Source organism: Poecilia reticulata, chromosome 5 (assembly GCF_904066995.2).
Source record: "Poecilia reticulata chromosome 5, P_reticulata-male-v2, whole genome shotgun sequence".
Lineage (NCBI taxonomy): Eukaryota > Metazoa > Chordata > Actinopteri > Cyprinodontiformes > Poeciliidae > Poecilia > Poecilia reticulata.
This window is the reverse complement of record NC_088834.1, coordinates 1,820,142-1,841,850: the sequence shown is the minus strand read 5'-3', so window position 1 is coordinate 1,841,850 and position 21,709 is coordinate 1,820,142. Positions and strand designations below refer to the sequence as shown.

The 21,709-nt window shown below is 44.6% G+C and overlaps 1 protein-coding gene and 1 long non-coding RNA gene across 2 annotated transcripts; both read left to right on the top strand.

Annotated features, from left to right (window-relative positions):
* The first annotated feature begins 3,609 nt into the window (after positions 1 to 3,609).
* On the top strand, positions 3,610 to 10,760 carry LOC103464360 (uncharacterized). The gene is made up of 3 exons (XM_081606779.1): positions 3,610 to 5,205; positions 9,651 to 9,695; positions 9,777 to 10,760. The coding sequence occupies exons 1-3, from the start codon at positions 5,014 to 5,016 to the stop codon at positions 10,083 to 10,085; spliced, it is 546 nt and encodes a 181-aa protein (XP_081462905.1). The 5' UTR covers positions 3,610 to 5,013; the 3' UTR covers positions 10,086 to 10,760.
* A 650-nt stretch (positions 10,761 to 11,410) lies between these two features.
* On the top strand, positions 11,411 to 20,198 carry LOC103464290 (uncharacterized). The gene is made up of 3 exons (XR_014087478.1): positions 11,411 to 14,005; positions 14,664 to 14,817; positions 16,154 to 20,198. It is a non-coding gene; the product is annotated as an uncharacterized LOC103464290 (long non-coding RNA).
* The last annotated feature ends 1,511 nt before the right edge of the window (positions 20,199 to 21,709 follow it).

The following is a 21,709-nucleotide window of genomic DNA, read 5'->3' as shown; positions in this document are numbered from 1 at the left end:
TGCACAATGTCCAGAAAAATCCATCAACCTCCTGCTACTTCCTGTCGTCTTCTTGGTAGTTTTCTCCAGTAGTAACGTCAGGCTGCCGATCATGTGACTCATGATGTGATAAAGTGTTTCCATTACAGTTTTGTGAAAAACATCCACTTCAATATGGCTGAAAAAACACCTGATCCCAGAGCAGTTTTTTTTTTTTATTGGTGTTTTATTTTAATTTGCATAGTTTTATAGTTAATGGAGACGCAGTTATTCATGTCTGGCTCCTCTGGCTGCCCTCATGTCAGACGATGCTCATAACTCAGTGGAGCGTCTTTCACTGAACTCTTGGCTGAGCTGCAGAGCCTGAAGAGTCACAGTGAGACGGATGAAACAGACTCTTGTCTCTTTCCTCCCAGGCCGTCCTAACCTTGTTTTCCTCCTCCGCCTCCCACCACAGAGTGTTTTAGGACTCTGTGGACGGATCATAAAGCGTGTTTTTTTACAGCCTCCTCCTCTCTCGTTGTTTATCTCGGAGTGAATGGACGTCAGGAGCTCGTTGAATATTTACAGCGGCCATTAGAGTCTCAGCTCAAAGGAGAACAGAGCAGAGCAAACTGAGGGGAGGGGAAAGAAAGAAAAACCTCCATATTTTCTGTTTTATTCTTGGCTTCACAGAACAGATGAATCAACTGATGATGCAGTGGAACCAGATCCTTCGGATTTCCCTCCGATCGTTTAAAGATGTCTTGATCAAAGTTTTTTCAGGCTTTCTGGAGACGTTTCGGGTTTTTTGGTTGCTTAGCACCAACTTTCAGTCCAGTATTTGACTCAAGAAATCATCTGTGAATTATTGAAGCACTAAAAACCTTCCAGTTGTTGTTTTATATCTACAAAGTATTTCCCAAATTCCTTCATGATAATCTGCACTGGACTGAATTTTCTGCTGACTGGTCTGAAGGAGCTGAGTGGGGGAGGAGGCGGAGCTAGGTCCACCCAGACGTTTTTCACAGCTGAATGGTTGCTATGGAGATGAAAATATAGAAATATTGAATATTGTGATTGAAGGAATCAAAGCAACACTCCAGTTTGTCTTCCATGAGGAAATAACATGGTTTAAATCTAAAACAAGGTCAATTTGTACGTCATATTTACTGCTCCTCTAACTCTGAATAAACATGAGGGCTGGATGTGCCTCAGGCAACAACCACAAAATAAAATATCTGAGTTTTATTTCTCCGGCAGGAAAATCTCTGCAGCTGAGATAAAAAGATTAAGTGTTTAGCTTCTCAGTGTTTGTGCCACAGCGTAGATCTATGTCACACAGACTGAGTCGCTTCATTTCTCTCCTGGAGGAAAGGTTTGGATCTCGGTGAAAACTAGGCTCACGTCACTAAGAGCCGCTCTGAGCAGGTCCAGGCTCCGACCCGACCCGAAATCAGCTTCATTCTCTTTGTTGAGGAAGAGGAGCAGAAACCACTCTGGGTCAAACCTTAACGAGGTCGGGCTTCGCTTAAATTAAAGAAGGGCGGGAGCCGTAGAGGTCCATGGCTCAGGCGGGTCGTCAGTTCATCATGGACCCCAAATGTCTGGCCTTCAAGGAGGAATAAAAGGAAACCAGAAGCTCCTGTTTGTTACATTTATTCTCCTGAAACATCCTGAATCCAGTCTTGAAGCAATCAAAAGTTGCTGCTGAATAAGGGAGACAAAGTGCCTGAAGTTGTGGATAAAGTTAGTTTAAAGGAAAAACTCTGAGGCCTTGTCCATTACAGCCGGATATTTATGTGATTTTGGCCTAAAATGATTTATAATGAAAACTCTCTGTTTTTGTATTTGCATGTGGAAACCAGAGATTTAATAATGGGATCCTGACGTCACATGTGTGACCATTGTTAGTAGATGAGCTACTGATTCTTGTGTTGTTTCAGACACTTTTTACTTGAGCATTTAAAAACCCAAATGATCCAACATGGAGGCTCGTCCTCCACATACTGGTTTTAACAGGATTCCCAGTCAGCATCGTCTTGTTTTATTAATTAACTTTATATTCTAACACTGTATTGAAAAGTAGTTCAATCTCTCTCTGTCCACACAAATGAAACTCCGCCGCCACGTTTAATTCCTAACAGGAAGTCGGTGTTGTTTTGAAGGATTCTGATTGGCTGACAGGTTTTAGCTTAGCGCTACACTGCCCCCTATTGGTTTGGCATGCTTTAAACAACACTCAGTGGTGTAAATTAGCAGACTTGTGTTAATGAACAGTTTTCCTGAACTGATCAGGTGTGGACGTGATTATTTTATAAAAGCGAAAATCTCCACTACATCATTTTAAAAAGGTAATTGAGAATAAATTAGAGTTCAGGAATAAAGTTTGAACTATGAGAACACCAAAAATTGTAATTCTGTTTTGCAACTTAATTCAAGATATTGATAATAAAGTGTGAATAATAGGCGTAGAGTTAAAACTGATTCACATTTATTTAATGTTTTTGAACCAGAAATCTGGCGCCGACTGACGGCTGCTGAGCCTCAACCAGAACCTTTAGGAGCGATTAGTTTCCTTGAAGGGAGATGAATGTTTTTCTTCCTCTCTGTTTCATCGGCATGTCACTGGGAATCATCCATTGCTGATCATCTATTATTGATCAGTTGCAGCTGTTAATTATGGATGAGGTTTCTAACGAACGCCGCCGCCGGCTGAGATCTGTTCTCACCTTCCAGGAGAAAAGCGACGGAGACGTGATTTATTTCCCCAACAGAACATCGAGTGACAGTGAATGCACCGTGATGAGTTCAGGGCTCGTTTTGATGTAGGAAACTTGTACTGTTTTAAAGTTTCTGAAGACATCTAATGATATTCTGTTGGCCTATAATTTTGATATTTTAGGTTTTTCCTGCAGTGATTTAGTTCCCTCAGTTTATGTTTCCCAGGGGAATAAAAACCGTGTGACACAGAGGCTGAATTCTCCTCAAAATGGGAAAGACAAGACAGTGCAGCAGTAAGATGATAAATGAACTTGTGGAGCGTTTCCTGGTCAAAGTGAAAGGGTTCAAAATAAAGGCAGAGAATCAAACACCGACATGCAGGACAGGAGGCAACTTCATATTATATTACATTTAGTTTGCAAACTAAATATTTAGCTTGTGTATTAAATATTGTTTGTAAACTTAACATTTATTTTGTAAACTGTTAGCTAAATATTTGGCTTGTGCATTAATTTAGTTTGGAACTCTGACATTTATTAATATAGGATTAATATGGTGAAAATATGACTGAAACATGAATATCCACATTTTTGTCTGCCTGACAGAAAAATGGACGTAGAAATAAATAATCAGGTTCAAACGAACCTGAAATAGTTGTAGAAATAGTTGCAGAAATAGTTGTAGAAATAGTTGCAGAGGACAAAAAGTTGCACAATAAATCCATAAAGAACATTTGAAACCAGACAGAAACCAGAATAAGTCATTGAAATGATACTTGAGTCATTGTAAATCAGAGGAAATGAGCCGCAGGGGTCAAAGTTCAGGAAGCAAACAGGACAGAAGGAGTTTTAATGACACAACATCTCGGTTCTGCAGCCTGATGCTGATCTGCTGTTCAGCTACAAACTGATCGTCTGGGGAACTGGACTTCAGCTTCAGTTCTTCCAGCTGGAAACCAGCATTCAGGCTGACCTCTGACCTCTGACCTGAACCTTCAGAGCCACATAAAGACGCTTCCAAAGTTGGCCTTCTATCAGCTGAAGAACATTTCCAGGGTCAGAGAACGAATGTCTCAGACGAAAGTTCTCTTTAGTCGCATTGATCACTGCAGCAGGTCTGACTAAAAGAATCAGTCCTGATCCAGCTGCAGCTGATCCAGAAGCTGCTGCTGGAGTCCTGACTAAAACCAGGAAGACAGAGACACCACCCGGTTCTACACCACCCAGTTCTACACTGACAGACTTTAAAATACTGCTGGTAGTTTATAAATCACTGAATGGATTTAAGATCTGCTGCTGCTGCTGCTGCTGGATCAGTCTTCAGACCCCTCAGCTCTCCTGGTTCTGGTTCTGATCTGCATCCAGAACCAGAACCAAACATAGAGAAGCAGCATTCAGCTTCTATGCACCACAGATCTGGGACAAACTTCCGTAAAACAGCCGAAACACTGAGTTCCTTTAAATCCAGACTAAAAACCCGCCTGGTTAGAGATTTAGAAACACGATGGATCAATAATCAATAATCTGATGTGTAATGATGGCGAAATGCAATGCTTCAGTTGTTGAGTGTGTTTTTATGACTTTGTATTTTTGTGTTTTTATGACGTAACACACTTTGAACTGCCTTGTTACTGAAGTGCTACTCAAATAAACTTGATTGATTGATTGATTCAGTGGCTTCATTCGGATCAGAACAGAACCGATCAGGAGTAATAATCAGTTTAATAAAACCTTTATTCCTCCCAAACATCTCCGTCAGCCTGAGCTGATTTTGGTAAACGTCACTGGAGCCTTTAACTTGTGGAAATTGTGGGTCTTTGAGCTGCTTTTGGTTATTATTATGAAGTCGGGTTAAAAAAAACATTCCAGGTTTCCTGACTCAACGTCTCCGGAGCGAATTTTTCCGCCTCCTGCAGTGAGACCTCTCGCTTCAGGAACAGGCCTCCCACCGAACGCTTTTCTTTGAACGCCGAGCCGCTTGGAAATCTGCAGCCTGTTTCCATCTGCAATTAGTAAATAATTTCAGTTTGAAATCAAAACGAACCCGGAACCAGACGGGTTCTCTGCCTCTGCAGATGTTTGCTGGGCTTCATCTTTAATTCCGAGTGAAAAGCATCAGGTTTTAATGTGAGCTTCATTAAATCTTCTGTCTGGAGTTTAGGCTGAGGAGAAACGAAGGGAAAGGTGGCAGAGCGAGGATTTACCGAAGGCCGCTTCCATCTTCTCTCATTCAGTTTGACTTCCTCCCTCCTCTTCCTCACCCCCGCAGATGCCTTGATCTCTCTTTAGTCTCTCTTTCCTCCATCCAGAGAATCATTAGAGCTCAGATGTGATGGCTGGGACACATCAGAGGGAATCTGCAGCCCAATGTGTCGAAGCTTCACCTCTTTTCAACTCTTCCTTTTCTGATCTCATTAACATTTACATTCGCTCCGTAGATCCTCCACCGCTGAGCAGCTCCCACCGTTTCATCACTTTCTGCTGGAGAAAAACTTCTGTTCCTGCAGGAAAACGTGTTTATCAGGTGATGAAAATAAATTATTCTTCCTCATTTATCACCTGTCTGTTTCTAACCTTCATCATTTTCAGCAGATCTCAAGTTTCTATAAAGTAAAAAATAAGATGAGTAAAATTTTCCTCTCATGAAATTATTCTTTGGTTGATTTTTTTAATGCGATAAGCAAAACACCTGGAGGTGGAGTTCCAGAAAGAGGAGGAGCTTCTTAAAGAGACAGAGGCCCAATTTCAAGGCCTTACCTTAGGAAGTACATTTTTTAAATGTAGTATATTTATAACAACTGAAGGTTACATCGTTTTTTGATTGTGCTATGAAATGGCATTATACTGACCCCTTACTTTGACATAATACTGCACCTTTTAACATCTGCGTGGTTTCTAAAGATCTAATTGGATCAATAAGAAAAAGTCAAACTTTCCTCCTCAGATCCACAGATTCTGATGCTGAAACTGGATCAAAGTTCTTGTTTTTAGGTTTTTTTCTGAGCAGAAATGTTTGTTTTTCAGGATTAACGTCCACTCAGCGTTCCTCTAGCAGCAGGACCCTACAGAGCAGCGGCAGCTCACACTGAAATCTGCAGCAGGTTCAGATTAATTCAATTGATTCTTTACTGTTTGGGTTTTAGAGTTACATCTGGGATTAAATTATTTCCTTGATATTCTCAGCTCAGCCCCTTTATTTTTTTTCTCTGTCTTTTAATATTTTATTTAAATCTTGTTGCTAGTGACTGAGAAATCATCCGCATGTGAATATTTACAACATTTGGTCCTTTGATTGAAAAGAGAGCGTCTGTGTGTTTAACTTTTTCTGAGCAAAACACCTGCAATCATTACATTTGCTTTTTGAAAGCATGAAGAAATTCAAGAATGGAAAAGGAAGCGAAAAAACGCAGAGCAACTTTTATATTTTGTTCACAGGATTAAAGATAAATGATAGTTTTTCTGGACATCTGCAGCCACACAAGGAAAAGTAAATAGAAATGCTTAAATTTGTAAAATCAACCTTTGGACAAAAGTGACAACATGCTGTGAAACAACACTGCTTCAGCTACACAAGCAGCAACTTTTTAAATGATCTCTGCTCTTTCCAGCAGACATGGATTCATTCTTGTTTTAGATGTTTTGTGGTCATAATCCCATCTCCACTTGGCTCCAGGATAAAGTTGTCCCTGTCAGCTACGTGATTTTGAAACAGACTCTTTTGGCTCTGATGGTTTTGGGGGTTTTCCCGTCCCGGCATGGACTAATAATAATATTAAAATGCTTAATAATTAATTGATACATCCAGGATGTGTTTTTAGGAACAGAAAGCTTAACATCTGATACTCAGATTTTTTTTTATTCAAGTGATCATATAAAAGACGATTTTTTAAAAATCTGACAAATATTTATTAGCTTAACCTATCACTGTTTTTTTTTTATAAATGTATCACAAATATTGTGCAATTTAATCTGATTTATTCCGAATGTTTATCAATGTGTTCCTGCATTTAATTCCATATTATTGTGGCAATTATTGGTTTATCATGGCAGATGAATAAATTGATCATTCAGAAACAAGTTCAGATCATTTTTACTTTCCAGTCGGTTTAGAGTAATGATGATGATGATGAAGGGGGAGCTGATCCTGCTCTTCCTCAGTGTTGCTCCTCTTCCTCATTTTGATTCCCAGTCCTGCTTCGTGCCGTCAGCTCTCTCTGAGCTCCTCTTCCTCGCTGACAGATCATCAATGAGCGTATGCCCACAGGGGAAGAGGCTCCGGCTGGGCGCCATGGATTTCCAATCGGCCTGTCGACCCGCTGAGGGATGGCAGCCGAGAACAAAATGTACCGAGAGCACTGGGAAGGCTGCGAACACACAGGACGAACTACTGGGAACCACTGGGAAAGACTGGAATCACTGGGAGCCACTTGGATGACTGGAAACCACTGGGAAAAAGTGGAATTACTGGGAACCACTGGGATGACAGGGAATCCTGGGAGTCACTAGGAATCCTGAAAACTGCTGGTAACACTGGGGAAAAACTGGAATCATTGGGAACCCTGGGATTACTGGGAACTACTACGAGCCTCTTGAAATAACTAGATCCACAGGGAACCACTGGATTCACTGGGAACGACTGGGAATCCTCGGAACCACTGGGGAAACCTGGAAAGACTAGAAATGCTGGGAACTACAGGGAACCACTGGGAACCAAGGGACTGGTAGCTTCGGGATCTTCAGACAGACCGGTTAGCTCCAGCTGGACCCAGTAGTTTCGGTCCTGCCCATTAGCCTCAATCAGACCTGTTAGCCTCATTTGGGCCTGTTAGCCTCAGTCTGACTTGTTAGCCTCAATCGGACCCAGTAGTTTCAGTCCGGCCCGTTAGCCTCAGTTCGGCCCGTCAGCCTCAGTTCGGCCCGTTAGCTTCTCCTCCAGGCTGATGTTATTACAGGGACAGTCATTTTCAGAGGCGCTGCTTCAGCTTCTTTTGCTGGACGGCTAACCAGACGAGCTGCAGTCAATTAAAACTGATTAGAGCTGAGAGTGAGGCGCTGCTGCAGCTCCTGTGGCTCCTGGTCTCAGGTGACATTTCCTGCTGACATTCAGGGACAGAATCTTCCTTTTTTAAGTTCTTAATGAGCCCATTACTGGTTCCCAGCGACCCTGTTTACTGCTGCTGGGCTGCTGTGGTTTCTGAGGAGGGGGGCTTTAACAGCTCAGCCTCTCTCTGCTGCAGGTTTACATTAAAACCTTCAACCTCAGGTTAACTTACAGACATTTTAAGTTTATCTCTGTTCCTGGCCAGCAAATCCTGCAGATCAGGATTTACATCAGTCAAAGCATCAGCTTTGAGAAGCTTTGACAGATCAAAGCTTCTGATCAGTCAAAAATTTTACAATTGCTACTATTAGCTACTGCAAATTCACTCATCATTTATAAATGCTCTGTGGATTTGCAGATCATGTTTTGACAAAAATTAAGCTTAAGAAAATCCAGGTTTCTGAAAACACAAAATCTGTCATTTTAGGCTGTCGCAAAATCCTGGAGGGCCTGATAAGACAGTCAAGAATTTTTTGGACAGTCGTGTTTCCCTTTTTGACCAGCAGTGATCAGTGATCAATAATATTTCCTGTTCTGATGTCTAAATGCTGCTTTCGTCTGGAATATTTCATGCTTATCAGATGAAAGAGTGTTTAGCTACACGGGTTCTGCTCGGTCGGGTCGCAGTGTTTCCACATTAAGGCCGATTGATCTGAACGGCCCTGAGTGCAGTTATGTCATCACCCGCATCATAACTTTTCATATTCACACACAGAAACACATGAAGTCAATTAATGGATGGATTCTCCGCCGCTTTGTTACGCTGCAGCAGCAGAAGTTGCTGCAGATTGATGCCAGGGTGGAACGACATCAGAGAACAGCTGCTGCTGCTGCTGCTCGTCAAGCTGGGAAGGGTCAAAGGTCGTCGTTCACCAGAAAGGAAAACTTCTCATCAGCTGCCAAGGAGCAAGACATTCATCAGATTCAGCCCCTTCTTTCTAGAAACAAGATGGCCGCCGGAGTGAGGTTAGAAAAGCTGCATCTGGATGGAGGACAGGATGTCAGAGTTGAAGCACGGTGGTGGATGGTTGATGATGTGGGCTTTTACTTGTTAAAGGGACAGTATTCTGTATTTCCCATGCATTTTTATTGCATTAGCAAGCAAAAATTATACATATATCAAATATGACTTAAAATAAATTTTACTCCTTATTTTAACACCTTGAAATTGGACCTGGGGGTTGCACAGTGCACAGTTGCCTTGCAGCAAGAAGGTTCTGGGTTCGATTCCCAGCCCAGGGTCTTTCTGCATGGAGTCTCCATGTTCTCCCTGTGCATGGTGGGTTTTCTCCAGGTACTCCGGTTTCCTCTCACAGTCCAAAAACACGACTGTCTCTAAATCCTCCCTAGGTGTGAGTGTGTGTGTGCATGGTTGTGTGTCCTGTGTGTCTCTGTGTTGCCCTGCGACAGACTGGCGACCTGTCCAGGGTGACCCCGCCTCTCGCCCGGAACGTTAGCTGGAGATGGGCACCAGCAACCCACCGACCCCACTAAGGGACAAGGGTGTGAAGAAAATGGATGGATGGAAATTGGGCCTCTGTCTCTTTAAGAAAAACTTGTTTTTTCTGAAAGTCCGCCTTTAGGAAGTCGTCACAACATGGCTCCTTTATTAACCCTTTAATGAGCTCAGCAGTTCCACCAGGTGTTTGCTAATTGCTGCTGGCTAGTCTGAAGGAGCTGAGTGGGGGAGGAGCTGCGTCTCAAAGACGGGGCTACGTCCACTCAGACATTTATGACTGCTGAATGGTTGCTATGGGATGCTTTTGATGAGGGAATAACATAACATTATGGAAAGATTTATTTTTTAAAAAGTGAATTTTGCAGGATACTGCCCCTTTAAATGGACCATGTTCTCCTCTGTCTGCTAGAGTCAAAGGTCGTCTGGGTCCAAACTGGGTCAACATTTGTTGCAGGTGAAAAAGGGAGAGAAACTCTGGATAGAACCAGAACCAGAACCTCCTGCTGCCTGTAATGATGCTCCATGTGTTCAGCAGACCGATGCCACAGCGCCGCAGCATCTGGTTCTGGCTCCGATTGGACCCATCCTGGACGTGTCCGGAGGAACGCTCCGTCCTGCTGCAGGCGGTGAGGTGAGGCTGATCCGCTCCGGCCCAGATGTGGAACATCTGTCCCCCAGAGACCCGTCCTCTGGGACGTCCTGTTCCCCCAGGAGGCTGCAGACGCTGAGTCAGCGCCGTCCTCAGCCGACTCAGACCGAGGTCAGAGGTCGTCGGATGAACAACACGTCAACGCCTCCGCCGTCTTTCTGGAAGTATGAAGAAACGTCTTCATCAGGGAGCTGATGCAGCGGACTGAGCTGAGGCTGAGCTGGTACTGAAACCGTCCATCAGCCCCCAGAGGTCACGCTGAGGTCAGATTCAGGGATTTCCAGCTTTTAATCTAGAAGCTTGAAATCAGTCGAGTTTATTTGTAGAGGCCATTTCAGCAACACAGCAGTTCAACGCACTTTACATCATAAAAACTGAAAAACTATCAACCTTTGAGAAACCAAACATTTCATTTTGTCAAATTCCATAATCAAAATCATCGTTACACATCGGATTATTGATCAATGTTTCATTTATTATGGTTCTGAAGCAACTCTAACCAGGTGGGTTTTTGGTCTGGATTTAAAGGAACTCAGTGTTTCGGCTGTTTTGTAGTTTTCTGGAAGTTTGTTCCAAATTTGTGGTGCATAGAACAGGGAAGCCCAAAGTGGGTCCTGGAGGCCCGGCATTCTGCATGTTTCCGTTCTGTCCTTGGTGGCAGAAACAACCTGTTCAGCAAGTCAATGTTCTTCTTAGGCCTCTAATGAGCGTCATTGGATGCAGGTGCGATAAACCAGGAAGAGAATAAAACATGCAGGATGCCGGGCCTACAGGACCCACTTGGGTCACCCCTGGCATAGAATCTGAATCAGTGGCGCAACTACACATTATTCAGGTGGATGCGAAAACATAGATCGGCGCCCCCCTTCCCCCCGAGGGAAGGAACGTCAGGGTGAAGGAGCGTCGCTCACTCAACGTAGAACCGGGTGACGTAGAACCGAGTGACGTAGAACCGAGTGACGTAGAACCGAGTGATGTAGAACCGGGTGATGTAGAACCGGGTGACGTAGAACCGGGTGACGTAGAACCGGGTGACGTAGAACCGGGTGACGTAGAACCGAGTGATGTAGAACCGGGTGACGTAGAACCAGTGATGTAGAACCGGGTGACGTAGAACCAGTGATGTAGAACCGGGTGACGTAGAACCGGGTGACGTAGAACCGAGTGACGTAGAACCGAGTGATGTAGAACCGGGTGACGTAGAACCGAGTGATGTAGAACTGGGTGACGTAGAACCAGTGATGTAGAACCAGTGATGTAGAACCGGGTGACGTAGAACCGGGTGACGTAGAATCGGGTGATGTTGAACCGGGTGACAGAACCAGGTGATGTAGAACTGGGTGACGTAGAACCGGGTGACGTAGAATCGGGTGATGTAGAACCGGGTGACAGAACCAGGTGATGTAGAACCGGGTGACAGAACCAGGTGATGTAGAACCGGGTGACGTAGAACCGGGTGACGTAGAATCGGGTGATGTAGAACCGGGTGACAGAACCAGGTGATGTAGAATCGAGTGACGTAGAATCAAGTGATGTAGAACCAGGTGACGTAGAACCAGGTGACGTAGAACCGAGTGACGTAGAACCGAGTGATGTAGAACTGGGTGACATAGAACCGGGTGACGTAGAACTGGGTGACGTAGAACCGGGTGACAGAACCAGGTGATGTAGAACCGGGTGATGTAGAACCGGGTGATGTGCTCTGTCTTCCTGGTTTTAGTCAGAACTCCAGCAGCAGCGTTCTGGATCAGCTGCAGCTGGACCATTGATTTGTTAGTCAGACCTGCTGCAGTAATTTATGTGACTGAAGATAAACGCCTGGATGAGTTTCTCTAGATCTTTATGGGACATTATAAGATGAATTGTGGCTTAACACTACAATACATAACAGATCTGCTGTAGCATCAATCTTCCAGACCTTTCAGGTTTTCTGGTTCTGGTTCTGGTTCTGGTCTGCATCCAGAACATAAACCATTAATCAACATTCTGCTGTGTAACGACGGCACTTAATAAAATGTAATGCTTCAGTTGTTGACTGTTATTTTGTGTTTTTATCATGGAACTGCCTTCTTGCTGAAATCTGCTTCACAAATAAACTTGATTGATTGATTGATTGATTGATTGATTGATTGATTGATTGATTGATTGATTGATTGATTGATTGATTGATTGATTGATTGATTGATTAGTCCTCTAATCCTGGAAATGTCCTTCAGGTGATGGAAGGCTGACTTTGTAACCGTCTTTATGTGGCTCTGAGGGTTCAGGTCTAAACCCAGATTTCAGGCCTCCTGGAGCTCCAGCACCTTCAGGGTGTAGATGAGCCACTTTCCTCCTGCTCACCTGGTCTTTTATCTCCCGGATCTGCAGATAGGTCAAAGGTTAATGTAGAGCCAACGGGGGAACATGGAGGTTTCCTGACGCTGTGAAGCAGCAGCAGATCTGACATCAGCTAGCAGCTTTAGCCGAGGACAGTTTGGACAGGCTGGTTATTAGAGCCTCGTTTCACGGCGAGGGAAAGCATTTCCACAAGCTATTTTCTCCTCGGCTGACGGCTCAGCAGCAGCAGCTCCCCGGGTTTATTCCTGCTCCTCAAGAATCTGTCCTTTAAAATCCAGAAAGGAGAGAAAATGTTCCGGTATGAAAAGCTGTGAACCTGACCGCAGGTCTCGATCTCAGACTCCACGTCTACTTTTAAAACTCTGGTCCAAACCAAGGCTATTATAGTTAACTAAAACTAACAAAATAACAAGAGCTGAAATTAAGAAAACGTTTTCTAAAATAAAGAAAAACAGAAATTAATGAGGGGAAACTAGAATTTGAACTGGAACTATACTGTGTGTTTATAAAGTTAAAACATATAAAAATTATAGATATATCCTTAGTTTTTATGTTTATAAATGCATTTATTAGCCTTTCAAGCTAAAAAAAAAACAGGCTTGGGAATGAGCAGCGGCACATCAAATTGTGATTGACAGCGCTAAGACCAGCCTCTTTGCTCTGATTGGTTGTTTCTAGTTAGCACTGGGAGAAGGCAGAGAAGCTCCTATTAAACTATCACGACATGGTGACAGTTGCAATATATTTAAAATATATATTTTTTCTGAAAGTTAGTTTCTGCAGCTCTAAACCTGTGTTTGAATCAGAACCTCATTAATATGCGGGAGCCAAAGGCAGAACCGCAGCTGTTTACAGCTGATTCTCCCAGAGAGCTCAGATCGGATCCGCTCGGCCCTGAACTGGGGAGGAAGAGGAGGCGTCGCTGCGGCTCGGGACTCCTGGGACAGCAGAGAGCTGCCGGGCCGACTGCTGCCGGTAAACAACCAGAACCGGGCCGACTGCTGCCGGTAGACAACCAGAACCGGGCCGACTGCTGCCGGTAGACAACCAGAACCGGGCCGACTGCTGCCGGCAAACAACCAGAACCGGGCCGACTGCTGCCGGCAAACAACCAGAACCGGGCCGACTGCTGCCGGTAGACAACCAGAACCGGGCCGACTGCTGCCGGTAAACAACCAGAACCGGGCCGACTGCTGCCGGAAAACAACCAGAACCGGGCCGACTGCTGCCGGTAAACAACCAGAACCGGGCCGACTGCTGCCGGAAAACAACCAGAACCGGGCCGACTGCTGCCGGAAAACAACCAGAACCGAGCCGACTGCTGCCGGCAGACAACCAGAACCGGGCCGACTGCTGCCGGTAGACAACCAGAACCGGGCCGACTGCTGCCGTTAGACAACCAGAACCGGGCCGACTGCTGCCGGTAAACAACCAGAACCGGGCCGACTGCTGCCGGTAAACAACCAGAACCGGGCCGACTGCTGCCGGTAGACAACCAGAACCGGGCCGACTGCTGCCGGTAAACAACCAGAACCGGGCCGACTGCTGCCGGCAAACAACCAGAACCGAGCCGACTGCTGCCGGCAGACAACCAGAACCGGGCCGACTGCTGCCGGTAGACAACCAGAACCGGGCCGACTGCTGCCGTTAGACAACCAGAACCGGGCCGACTGCTGCCGGTAAACAACCAGAACCGGGCCGACTGCTGCCGGTAAACAACCAGAACCGGGCCGACTGCTGCCGGTAGACAACCAGAACCGGGCCGACTGCTGCCGGTAAACAACCAGAACCGGGCCGACTGCTTCCGGTAAACAACCAGAACCGGGCCGACTGCTTCCGGTAGACAACCAGAACCGGGTAAATATTTAGTTAGCAAACTAAATATTTAGCCATCAAATAAAATATTTAGTTTCGAAGGGAAATATTTTCAATTTAAATTTTTAGTTCCACACTCAATGTTTGAGTCAAACTAAATATTTAGTTTACAAAAAATTATTTAGCCCTGAATTAAATATTTATTTTTGCCAAATATGTAGTTTGAAACTAAATATTTATTTTCCAAACTAAACATTTAAATATTTAGGTGCTACATAAAAATATGTTGATAACAATAGTTAAATATTTAACCAGCAACCTAAATATTTAGTTGGCAAACTAAACATTTAGTTTAGAAAATAAATGTTTAGTTTTTAAAGTAAATATTTAGTTTAGAGCTAAATATTTAGTTAGTTCCAAACTTAACAAATATTGATTTACAAACTAAATATTTAGTTCCAGACAAAGTATTTATTTTCCAAACTAATTATTTAGTTTGCAAACTAAATAATTAGTTTACAAGCTAAATATATGGCTTGTATACTAAATATTTAGCTAGTTTGAAACACTGCTATTTATAAATGTATGAATAACACGGTGAATTTTTTCCTCTGACAGGCTGAATAAACCATTTTTGGAGCTGATCTTGCAGCGGGTGGAGGCTCGGATGGATGACTCAGAAAGTGAAGCCAAACGCTGCGACACCTGGTGAAATATTTACAGTCCTGTAGGAGCGGCAGCCGGCAACAGTCGGTCGGTGAGGAAGCAGCTGGTAAGTAACGCAACCTGACAGAATCGTGTCAGAACCAGGCAGAGCCGACAGGAGGGAAAATCCAACATGGACGCCACTCGGCCCACATGCAGATCAGCAATGGAGAGGATTTCATTTACACAGCCACTAGAGGGTGATAGTGAGCCATGTCAATTGATTAGGCAGTTACAGAAGCAACCGACAGCCAATCAGAGCAGCAGCAGATTTAAATCTCAAAGGTTCAAGAGCATAGATTACAACCATGTAAAAACTGGAAGATTGGAACGTCATCGACTAGCGGCGCTGCATCGTAACTGCGACATCCAAAATGGCGGAACCAAGTGAACTAGTCGTAAGTCCTAACTGCTGTATGCGTTTTTAGAAAGTGGCAGTCTGATTTTAAAAGTACAGTACAGGGATTTTTACTGTCCAAAGTCGTTTCAGGGAATGTTTTTATTTGTTTTTTTTATTTTTTAGGAGATATACCATCTTTTTATTGCATATATTTACATTGATATATTTTTATCACTTATCTGGCATAGATTTTCAAAGCAGCACTCGAAATGCTGACTGATAAAATTATTCATTTCTGTCTAATTTGTTCATAATTATGACATGAAGTTATATTGTTTCTAAAATCCACCTGGAATCCGGAGGAAACGACACGCCTGACGTTTGTGTCGACCTTCCTGGTAAATAAGGTTCTGGTAGCTGTTTCAGATTTCTCCTTCAGATCTCTGAAGCAAGCAGAAATAGAAACGGACCCGCGGCGGAACCAGAACCGTCAGGAGGGACGATGAGACATCACCCAGAATCGTGTTGGGATGACTCAGTTTTCCTCCTTCACCCTGAACATCAGCAGCTCCAGACTTCAGCTGGTCGTCCCAGAAACTGGTTCAGTTCCTGCTGACTGAATTAAGGCCCAGCGGGCCGAGCAGACAGAACCAGGCTTGGAGTTTGGGTCAGAGCCCGGCGGCCGTGAAGCCGGCTCTCATTTTGTGGCTGTTTCCTAACATTTAATTAAATTTCCAGTCGGTCAACGTTAATGTGCCGTCAACGCTGAAGCAACACATTTAATCTGTGAGTGATGAAAACAATCCTGTTCTAATTATAGGGGGGGATTTGGGTCAATAACAGAACCAGCTGCATGTCGGAGCGTCATCCTGATCGACCTTTGACCCTTTCCTGGTTTGAACCGTTCCTCCTAGCTGTTTGATCTTCCAGAAAGCCCCGTTTCTGTGCAGTATACTTTTTACCAAATGCTCTTTTATTACTTGAGTAATTCCTTGGATGGTTACTTTTTACTTTTACCTGAGTAAAAGTATGTTGAAGTAGAGCTTCTTTTACTTGTTTACAGTTTTTGGGTTCTCTGCCACCTCTGGCTGTGAGCCGATAGGAGGAGATCCGAGTGTCTGCTGACGGTAGCGATGATGAAGATGTGAAGCAGCTCCTCTTCATCAGCCGCTCTGGAGGAAACGGCATTCGTCGCTCCCAGCAGCTCGGTGACAGATTCGCTGCTACCTGTTGTTTTTCTGCACTCCAACGGCTGTGATTCACCCAAACTGAGATGTTTTCACCACCATCTTTATTCATGTGTTATATAAGTGCTAACAATGCATGAAGCCACCCACCAGAACAGTTTATCCCCAACGAGAACAGAGAAATCATCCATTATTAAAACAAAAGCCGAAGCTTCATTTACATAAACGCAGGTAAAATGTCAGATTTCTGAGGCCTTAATAAAAACATTCAAACCAGTAAAATTCTGATCAATGAGAGAAAAATCAAAGGATCTGAAGGTAGAAATGTAGAAATGTATCAGTCAGGAGACGACAAACAGCAGTGTTCCCTCAGATGAACGTTGAGTAACCATTGTCTGACCATTTATGAGGTCAGACACTGATGTTGGCCGAGGAGGACCAATTGAGAGAAGGACCGTTTCTCCCTCACTTCACTTCCCTCCATGATGCACCTCGGTTTGTGACCTGAAGCTCAATTTATTTCAGTTCAGTTTACTTATATACCACCAAAAATAATCATTTTAATTCAGTCACACTAAGATTACCAACTGATCCTTAAAGTCAATTAATCAAGCTCAGTTCATTATTCAGATTAATTTTAAAAACTTCTATTTGGTCATTGCCTTGCAGCATTCATTCCTCCTGGACCAGCAGGGGCCAACATGGGCAGAAAAACCCCACACCCATTCCCCAAAGTGCACCTCTGACATTTTGTAACTACATGAAAAAGACATGGTGGATGAGCAAGAATGTCCTCCCAGCAGAGGTTCAGCCCATAAAAACAATCCTACCACCGTGTTGCTACTAACAACTGTTTGTTTTTTATTTTGTTTTGTTGTTTTGGTTTTTTTTTTTACTTCTACGCATGCTGCACGGTGTTGTACTCTTGCCCTCGGCGCCCTACACTGCCCCCTGGAGTGTAGGAGACTATAGGCTACAGCAGGGTCGATCCAGACAGAAAATAAAGTTGTCAGCTTGATTCATAACATCTATTTTCCACACAAACTTTAGTTTTAGTCAGTTTTACTTCCTGACGGCGGAACCACTCTGGAATCCACTGAACTTTGGAGAAAAAAAAAATCTTCTTTAGTTTCACATCATGTTATGTTATTCGTGCATCGAAAACAAACCTGGAGTGTTGCTTTGATTCTTTCATGCATGTCTGAGAAATCCTTTAATCTCCATGGCAACCATTCAGCTGCAAACGCCTGGGTGAGCCCAGCTCTGGCTTTGGGTTGCAGCTTCTTCTCAAGAGCTTCAGTTTCCAAGCTTCGGCCTCACGGAGCAACCCAACCCTGTTACTCCAGCTCCTTCAGACTAGCCAGCAGCAAATGGCTGGTGGAACTGCTGTAACTGCTGAGCTAGGAGGTACTTGTCAGAGCGACGCTGGTAAAAACGTTAAAGGGTTAATTAAGGAGCCATGTTGTGATGACTTCCTGAAGACGGAGCTTCAAAAAGACCAGGAGCTTCGTAAAGAGACAGAGGCCCAATTTTAAGGTGTTGAATCAGGAAGTAGTATTTCTTTAAGTTATATTTGATAAATGTAGATTTTTTTTAAACACCTGAAGGTAGCATAGTTACTTGACTTCTATTAGATGGCACTATGTTTCTGGAGAGTACATAATGCTAGCCCTTTGAGCACTCCATTAAGTTTCTCAGCAGCGCTTTTATTGTGAAATATCAGTTAGCAGAGAAGCATCAGGATGTGAAGTCCTGCAGAGGTTCCTCCTGCGGTGACCTTTGTGACTCCACCGTGTCCGCCGGCCGGTCATCCACCTACAGCTCTGAGTGCGTCTGACTCGTCCTGTTCTTGCCGCTTTGAGGCGTGAACGGAGTTGATCCGGGATCAGATGAAACGAGCACCAGCTCCCCCGTTTCTGATCGGTTTGCCTTGTTCTCCTGGATCTCTGGTCGCCTTTATGTAAGCACGCAGCTTTGTGTTGTTGCCATGGTGTCGATGTCTAGCAGGCGCTGCAGCGCCTACATGATTCAGTCACATCAGAGGATCTGGCTCTGGGGCTGCAGGGAGCTGCAGAGACAACAAGGTAGAAAACACAATGTAGAAGCTGCTGCACCACAATAATTTAAACACAAGCAGGTTCCTCATTCAGAACCAGAAGATGTGCTGCAGCTCGTTTTCATATGAACACTTAAAAACTGCAGCAGCTCATAGTTGAACTCGTAGTTTTTCCGACACCTGAACTCATAACTCATAAAATCAGCCTTTAAAACTGCCGGTGACGGGACGAGTGCTCTTTTATTGGACTGTGTTGCTATGGAAACAGATTGGGTCCAAGTTCGCTGGCTGTCAGAGACTGACAATAAATATTCCTAAACAAGATGCAGAACATCCATAAAGGGAGGAACTTGCTTGAGGCTTTAATGATTTAGACAAAACTTTTTTGTTTTAAAGTGAATTTTCTGCCTTTAACATTTGGAGCTTTCATCTGTTTGTCCTTGAAAAAAACCTCAGAAGCTAAACGGGAACGACAGAAACGCTTTGGGGCACGTTTCCCTTCTTCCTGGGTTTCATTCTTCCATCCGTTTTCAGGCGTTTTTGTTGTGTCTGACCGTCTGATACCGCTCACTGATTCAGCTTTAGGTCGGACCAAACCCTCTGCAACCGGAACCAGAACTGAACCCACAGGGTTGCTTTAGGGTCCAACCCGTCTCTTCAGCCGTCCTTAATAGAACCAGAAACGGGAAGGTTTGGAGGGAATCAGAGTTCACTGAGGCAGTGAGACGATCCCGAGGCCGGTGGCTGGATCACGGACAATGTCTGAGGAGCTAGAGGACAAGGACAGGGCGTCTCCAGGACGAAGACGTCTGATTGGTCCTCAGAGATGTCCTGGAAAGACGTTCAGGAGGAAAACCTGGAGAACTCCTCACTAGTTAGGTTTCCATCCAATTCTTGCGCAAATTCTGAGCAAGCTTTTAAAATGTCACAAAAAAGAAGAAAAAATAAAATGTGACTTGTTTCCATCTTCTGCTTTGGACCGAATCAGTCATGTGACCCAAAGCGTGGCGTCATCGGATGTGGACACTATGCATGGCTGGAATAAACAGGAAGTAGAGGATGCTAACAGCATGGAGTACAAATCACCCCTCAGAACCACCTCTGAGCCCTGGAGGTTTGGACTTGGAAGTGTTTTGGAGTTTGGTGCCTCTGGTAAGGAGCAGAAAGGCCAGGAGTGTTTGTTTGGCTAGAACTTTAAATCTTCCTTTCACTCTCTTTTGAAAAAACTGACAAAAAAGTTTTTCGGCAGTTTATACTTGCCTCAAGAAAGTGTAAAAGCTACATTTGCAAAGTTAAAGTTATTCGTCAAAATGTGCATAAAAACTGTTGATGGGAACAAGTTCCTGTTTCCATGCGGACATTCAGTCCTTCGGGTCACTTTGTTTCTAACGGTGGGTTTACGACTCAGGAGGCAGAACTCCTGCAGGGTTCTGGCTTCACCTTTCCTCCACAGATAGGAAGACATGTTTTAGACATGTTTGACCTCCAGACTGGAGCGCTACAGAGCAGCCACTGATGGTTCTCACCATCCTGACCCGGTTTGGACCTTTGACCCCTCTGACTAGTCAGAATCATCTGGAAACCAGTGATGTCGGTAGATCTTCATCAGCTTGTTTCCTCGGACCAGATCTTGTTTTAATTTTGCTTCCCTGCAGTTTCAGGTTCACCGACATCCAGCCTCAGAGTGGATTTATTTCCCCTGCGGAGCTTCGGCTTCATTTCACGCCGTTATTACCCCACCGACTCCTGACCGCGGCTCCAGGGAGCAGTTCCAGCTCTGAGGGGGCGGACGGCGGCGGCTGCTCCTCTGCAGCCCGACTCCGGTGTTTACTTAGATGAAAAGTGAAAAAAAAAAAAACAAGAAATGTGGCTGTGATGATCTGGTTGAGCGGGAGCAGCTTCCAGTGTGTGGGCTGCTAGCTGTGTGTGCCACTCGATGCGTGGGCTGAATGTTGAAACGTCTCATTGACATGAGCAGAGCGCCGTTTCTGCTGCTGCTGTGATATACGAACAGGAGCACATGGTCATAGTGCGACAGTGTGTGTGTGTGTGAGTGTGTGTGTGTGGGAGCTGAGGTTGTGCTGCTGTTTGAAGTGAGCGATGGTGTGCAGCGCTGCAGCTGCCGTTTGCATGCTAATGCTGCGGCAGAGCTGGAGGACGTGGGAGAAGGGGGAAAAAGGCCAGAGTCCACCCACACACACACACACACACACACACACATCCCAACCTGCCATCTCACACCTCTACTGCTGCAGGAACACGCTGGATGTGTTGATGTCTCGCTGCAGAGGAGGAAACCCTCTGAACACAGACGGTGGATGGTGCTCAGAGTTGGCTGCAGATTAGAAAATGTGTCTGTGAGGAATCAAACTGCAGAGCTCCTGTTTCAGGGCCCAGATTCGCCGGCTGATGGAGAGAACACAGTAATAACGACGCTAATTTCATTTGTGGGTCATTTTTCAAAGACGAAGTTAGAAAATCAAATCAGAAGTGGGCCTGAAGCGGTGGTACAGTCTGAACAGCAGAACTTATTCTTAGCCTGGCCCCGTTTCAGCTCAGGAAGGCGCATCAGGAGGAGACAGCCATCCAACCAAACGCTTCAGGAGGAGTGGAGGGAAATGACGACGTCAGACCGAATCTAGGCTGGTTAGAAGAGACTGAGCTCTGCAGAGGAGATTAATAGTTGACATGGAAACTAACCTGCTTTAAAACCTGGAGTCCAGCCAGCCTGATCAGGTCACTGGGGGCTTCAGGTCTCCATCCATCACAGGACCAGTTAACCCAAGTCTTGGTTCTCGCTGTCAGAGGAAGCCGGAGTACCCAGAGAGAACTCATGCATGCACAGGGAGGACATGCAAATTCATAATTACTTCATTAAATGTTGTAACTCACATTAATTCAAATTCTTATTGTAGACAGTGATGGCATTAAAGTTCTCTGTAGCGGTGTGTGTTACAGCAAATTTGAAGAAGCCTCTGACTGAAGATGATAGTGTGTTAGTGTGTGGGAGCTGAGGTTGTGCTGCTGCTTGAGGTCAGAGTTGTCCATAATTTTATTGGTCTTATGAGTCATGCAGACTCCATGTAGGAAGAGCCCAGCTGGGATTTGAAGCCAGGATCTTCTTGCTGTGCTACCAGCATGCAGACCGAGATGAACTGATGTGGATGAGAAAAAGAAAAGGTCTCAGATGAATGTTGGCCTCCACATTCACCATGAAGCTACAACTTGGAGACCCAGAGATGATCCAGACAGGAGAAGCAGAAAATTCATCTTCGCAATGTTTAAATAATTAAACATTCAAGTATTCATCCTCAGGGTTGCTAAAGCCTCTTCTCCATAGAGTCTTACTCTGTCCGGTTCCAGCCAGGTTGGGTGT